A 6402-nucleotide genomic window follows, 5' to 3' on the forward strand; every position below is an offset into this window, starting at 1 on the left:
GCGCTTACAGTGTGGCACTGAGATAATTGTTAATACGTCACAAGATGCTTTTTTACGGAAATTTCTGTCGATTTTACTTTTTATTGTATTATTTCTCAGGCTATTTGTACGTATTTTTACTCATCATTTCTCAGGCTATTTGTACGTATTTTACTCATCATTTCTCAGGCTATTTGTACGTATTTTACTCATCATTTCCTCATGCTATTTGTACGTATTTTTACTCATCATTTCTCAGGCTATTTGTACGTATTTTTACTCATTATTCCTCTTGCTATTTGTACGTATTTTTGCTCATCATTTCTCATGCTATTTGTACGTATTTTACTCATCATTTCTCAGGCTATTTGTACGTATTTTTACTCATCATTTCTCAGGCTATTTGTACGTATTTTTACTCACCATTCCTCAGGCTACTTGTACGTATTTTTACTCATCATTTATCAGGCTACTTGTATGTATTTTTACTATTGTTTGTTTCTATTCCGTTAATCATTTCTCACAGTAAATGCTTTTTAATTCTTCAAACTTCATCTTCTTCCTCTTAATCCTATTTCAACGTAAATACTTATTGAACGTATGGGCCAGGCGTGGCCTAAGGGGCTAGGCTGCCCCGGACTATGAATCCGAGAATTCATGGTTCGTGACCCGTTGCCGCAAAAACTCACTCCGCACTTTGGGTCGTGTTTGCGCTATACAAACGAAAACGAAAACCAAGTACTGCATCATAAAAGAGTAGCCCAAGAGGTGGCGGTGAGTCCTATTGACTATGAGCCTTGCATGGTCAGGTGTTTATGGCGCTCGACTCGCAATCTGTGGGTCGCAATTTCGAATCCAGTCACCAAACATGCTCGCCCTTTCAGCCGTGGGGGCGTTATTATGGACGGCCAATCCCACTATTCGTTAGTGAAATAGTAGCCAAAGAGTTGGCGGTGAGTGGTGAGGACTAGCTGCCTTTCATCTAGTCTTACACTGCTAAATTAGGGACGGCTAGCGCAGATAGCCCTCGTGTAGCTTTGCGCGAAATTCGAAACCATACTGTTGACTAACTGTCTTCACTAGTCTATCAGTTCTAAATTAGGACCAGCTAGTGCAGACAGCCTTCAAGTAATTTTGTGCGAAGTTCAAGAAACAACAACCTTGAAATTCCGTAAAGTGAACTTCGCCGTTTCGATACCTGTGGTGGGCAAAGCACAGATTGTGCTTTGCGATTAACAACAAACCAACAATCTTAAGCGTTGTTCACTCGACAGCGAACTTAGATGGTAGTTGCTATAATTTATCTTTAGGTGGACCTGAACAAACATTTTGAAATATGAAAATAGAAAATTTATAATCATATCTTTGTTTGCGGTCATTTTCGGCACAAACAATCTTCTAATGTATCCTTTTACTCACCAAACCAGTTCGTGATGTTAATCCCCTAGCTAAGTGGCAGAACCTTGGACACAATATTGGTTCTCGTCAATCAATCAGTATCACTTCACCGGAGCTAAAGTTAGTCATTGAACTCGACATAGGAAAGAGGCTTAACTCTCTGTAGAAATGATGGATTCGTGACCTAGAGGGGTGAACTCTTCACTCCATCACGCTCGTGATTCACAACCTAAGAGCTTCCTATGACATCCAATATTGCATTTTAGAGATGAAAGTCATTTATCTTGGTCTTCTTAAGTGGTCTTTCTTCTCCTACGTTAAACAGACATGAACGTGGTATCTTTCTATCATTACACCGAATTAGGTTTATTTTCTGGACAGAAACGACTTACTTCATTGTCTTCCAACATTACACATCAGCTATAATTGATTTCCTGGAAACGAGGCACTTTTTTTAATTATCATTTTCTCCAAACTACACTACTTATTTCCAGTTCTGGAAACGTTACACAATGTAGCCATGAATGAATACTATTTCTGGAATATTCCACCATTTTTTCCAAAGCCACAAAAAAAATACACATTTAAATACACGTGTATAGTTTCTGATTCGGAAAGCCTATTCTTTGCTCGTGTTGTTATTCTACAAACACGATTCATATACAAGTAGAGACTCTTTATTTTCAAAGATTGGTCGTCGTTTTGAGGTGAATTCCGATCTTTATAAGTATGTAAACAAATAAACACTTTTGGTCCAAAGTTAAAACTATTCAACTTTCACTTCCTCAGCTTCAAAACGTGGTATAGCTTTGAATATTTCAAACGATAAAGTACAACAAAAAACGTCACGTAATTTTTAAATGTTTGTTTTTGAATGCCGCTGCTGTGTACTTGTTTGTTTGTAGTTAAGCACAAAGCTACACAAAGGGCTGTCTGTGCTCTGAGTACCACGGGTATCGAAACCCGGTTTCTAGCAGTATAAGTCAGCAGACTGTGCCACTAGGGGTTGTTGTTATTTGTATTTTGTATTTACGGAAAAGCAAATAAAGCTAATTTCGAACTACTAACTAGATCCAGTCACTAGGACCCTACCGTCAATCATACACGCTAAGGAATTAACTGTCACTCTTGGAACGCACCCACAGCTTAAAGTGCAGGAAATATTTAAAAGTGTTTCGATTGTGAACCACGTGTTGTGTTTAAAGGTATATCACATTTCAGAAGTGTTATGTAATTTTGACTGCGGTTAACGATATTTCTATTCTTAATTTCAGTCCACTATTTGTTATATAAAGTCAACTACAATAAATCATATTTTATCAAAACAAACATTTTGAGGGTCAAAAGTAAAACAAAATGTTTTAAAAACTCTTGATAATACTTTATAGAATTGGAAGTATTTCGGAGAATTGTAGTGTTGAAAAACACAGTTATGTTTCTTTGGCGCCTGGTTTGAGTCAAACTTTTATTGAAACTGAACTTCTAATTTCTTCTTCTAGCCCCGGCAACAGAGAGAAAGTCGAAGAAAAAGAGTTCAAGTCGAAGTTCCATAGCAATGAGTACAATCATCGACACCCAAGAGAGGACCAAACAGAGTGCGAATTGGGTGTGAACTTGGCTAGGAGTCCAGTGGAACATGGATTCAGAAACTCATCTTCAGGTTATGATCTTATGTTTCATGAGACCTTTGCAGTCCAGATAAAGATTCAAGATGGACACAGGCTATGTGTTCGTATGTGGAGCCATGAGATGAAAGAATGGTCAGAGATTAGAAAAGGAAGGCGGCCATGTTGTAAGGTCAACAGTTATAGGGACTTTGCTAGTGATGAAAAGAGCTCCTGTAGACCAGGTGTGACCGAAACATCAAGTTATTAACTTCTCCTGTTTTGTTCCCTCTCTGAACTCGCCTGTCTCAGGGACTTTATTAGTAGTCATTCATCAGGAGTACACTATACAAGATACTCAGTTATTTGTCACGATAAAATAATTCAGATTGTACTTTAATTGTCCATTCCCTTTTCTCAATGGGTTCAGCTAGTCAGACGTAATCAGAACCTGCCAGTTGTATGACTTCACCTCTAAATCAGAATCTTCCCAGTTGGCGCTCCATTAAATCGCAACTACTGTTCAACTCATAACAGTCTAACGTTTTAGTTCCTCATCATAAATTGGAATAAGCATGTACCAATATGGAGTTAATTCTTATCATTCACATTCTACAAATTCAGATACCTGAATCATTCACCACCACCACAACCTGAAACTTAAGTGACTCACCAATAGTTAAAATGGACCAATCTTGTCTTTACAGAACCCAACATGCTAAGTACCTGAACCATTCACCACCACTCAGGTCCTCACAGTCTGAAGCGTAACTTGCCAACCTTCATTTGTCCTTAATATAGAATCTACCAGTCTATGTATGTTAACTATTCATCACCATCCACCAACTTCTTTTCAATCTTAGCATATAATTTACATCCAACAGATTTCGGTTCACTATCCAGTTTCAACCCTTCTTCCACTGAAATGTTCTCCAACTGACTACAATAAGGATGCTGTAACTGTTTTTTAGATAGACTAAATCAATCTTAGCACTTTGTCCATTGAAATTTTATCCAACTGACCACAATATGGATGCTGTAACTGTCTTTTAGATAGACTAAATCAATCTTAGCACCTCGTCCATTGAAATATTATTCAACTGACCACAATATGGATGCTATAACTGTTTTTTAGATAGACTTACTCAATCTCAGCACTTTGTCCATTGAAATTTTATCCAAATGACCACAATATGGATGCTGTAACTATCTTTTAGATAGACTTACTCAATCTCAGCACTTTGTCCATTAAAATATTATTCAACTGACCACAATATGGATGCTGTAACTGTTTTTTAGATAGACTAAATCAATCTTAGCACCTCGTCCATTGAAATTTTATCAAAATGACTACAATATGGATGCTGTAACTGTCTTTTAGATAGACTTACTCAATCTCAGCTCTTCGTCCAATAAAATATTATCCAACTGACCACAATCAGGATATTGTAATTGTCATTCATATAAACTTAATCAAATCCTCCTTTTGAGGGTTTCAAACATTAACCATCAGTTGGAATATTCTAGTAACTAACATTCTACTTTACAATTGAAAGGTCATTGTTACCAATGTGTCATCTACTCATAATTTCCCTAACAGGAACGTGCTTTCTCTTCTGCTTATAGGGGGCTTTATTTCTTTGAAACATTTAGCGAAACCCAGCCTTTCGTATGATTTGTTTATTTCCAACTTAAACGTTTAACGGACACTTAGTTCTTGTGACCTTCAACTGTCCGTTACTTATATATCATTCTCCATAAGAAGGGTTTTGATAAACAATAAGTGAGAACGTGTTTGGATATATCCAATTAATCATCTTCTGGTACACGCTCAATATTCCAAACTGTCAACCCATGAAGACTATCAAACGTAGAAAAGCTAAAGTATCAGTAACAGGTTGAACAGGCTTTTTCTGCCTTAATTATTATCCAAAAGTTTGTCGACCCAGATAAATCAAAGGGGTCCTTTTGGCAGGGAATGGAAGTCCTCCTGATGATGACGTCACTCAATTATCCTAATCTCTCAAAGTTCGTTATCAGTCTTATTTCATTGCGAAGTGCTTTTGTAATACATGTCTCACTGTCTCATTGTGCAGCAATGAATAAGTGTTATTATTGTAGAAAAGTTTGTATTGTGAGGTGTGAAAAATAAAAATATTCAATATGATTTCAATTGACTTTCTGTACACTTGCACCTTATGCTATTCACACTGATTGACTTAACATCTTCAATGCTATCACAAGAATAAAAGTAACATTTATATCCTAGTTACCCCGCTAGGGGGGTATTGTTTTAATTCCTGCTGTGTCTCTCTGTGAGTGAACAGGATAACTTCAGTTATCCCCTGCCCAGGTTTATTGTTTTATCTCCTGTTAGGTCTATCTATGTGTGAAAAGGATACACTTAGTTACCCACCCTCGGGGATATATTTTCACTCTAATTGTGTTATTGTGTGAAGTACAACTCGAAACGTCTTCATATAATTTTTATACAAAGGTTGAGCTCTAAGGTCAAGGTCACACTGATGATTATTCATTGGTAGAAAATTGGAATTTTCAAAACGGTTAAAACTCAAGAACATATTAAGATGGAAGGAGAATACTGGCGCCCAGACCTACATTTTAAAGGGTGGGGATTTGCTTGGTGGATATTTTAGGCTTGTTGTTGAAAAAGTCAAAAACATTGCAGAGGGACGGTTGTAGTCTCTCAGTGCCTTTGTAGTATTAAAAATATTTCTATTTTAAGCCATATTATTAAGTGTGATATTTTATGAAAAGCCCCCAGTGGCACAACGGTATGTCTGCGGTTAAACAACGCTAGAAACCGGGTTTCAATACCCGTGGTGAGCAGAGCACAGATAGCCCTTTGTGTTTAACAACAACAATTTTATGAAAATATAGCGCCATCTGGAGGAAGGAATTACCTGCTAAAGAAGACAAGTATAGAAAATGTAACTTACATTTCAAACTTGGTAGCTAATACTTGATTTCTTATAAAAATATTTTTATTTCTAAATCATATCATTAATTATGATATTTTTATGAAAACATAGCGCCATCTGGAGGAAGGAATTACCTGCTAAAGAAGACAATTATAGAAAATGTAACTTACATTTCAAACTTGGTAGCTAATATTTGATTTCTTATAAAAATATTTTTATTTCTAAATCATATCATTAATTATGATATTTTTATGAAAATATAGCGCCATCTGGAGAAACAAAGTATTCTCTGTGTGGTCGAGTAGCTTTTATCGTTGGATTATCATATATAATCAAAATAATCCCAAGCCACTCTTTTCTCATCCTTTTAACCATACGTTCACACTCTACCCTTTTGGACTTGTTTGTTTTAGCCCAGGAATTCACATTGGATTAACTGCACTTTATGTCCGCTGCAGAGAACGAAACCCAAAATTATA

General features: G+C 36.5%; 1 protein-coding gene across 1 annotated transcript in view; it reads left to right on the plus strand.

Annotated features, from left to right (window-relative positions):
• Window positions 1-5118, plus strand: part of LOC111087685 — a 12201-nt gene extending 7083 nt beyond the window's left edge. Inside the window, exon 4 of the mRNA XM_022395175.1 lies at window positions 2877-5118. Within this exon, the coding sequence (XP_022250883.1) occupies window positions 2877-3252 (376 nt within the window). The 3' untranslated portion in view covers window positions 3253-5118. The remainder of the gene's footprint in view (window positions 1-2876) is intronic.
• The last annotated feature ends 1284 nt before the right edge of the window (window positions 5119-6402 follow it).

Source organism: Limulus polyphemus, unplaced genomic scaffold (genome assembly GCF_000517525.1).
Source record: "Limulus polyphemus unplaced genomic scaffold, Limulus_polyphemus-2.1.2 Scaffold2475, whole genome shotgun sequence".
NCBI classification, from domain to species: Eukaryota; Metazoa; Arthropoda; class Merostomata; order Xiphosura; family Limulidae; genus Limulus; species Limulus polyphemus.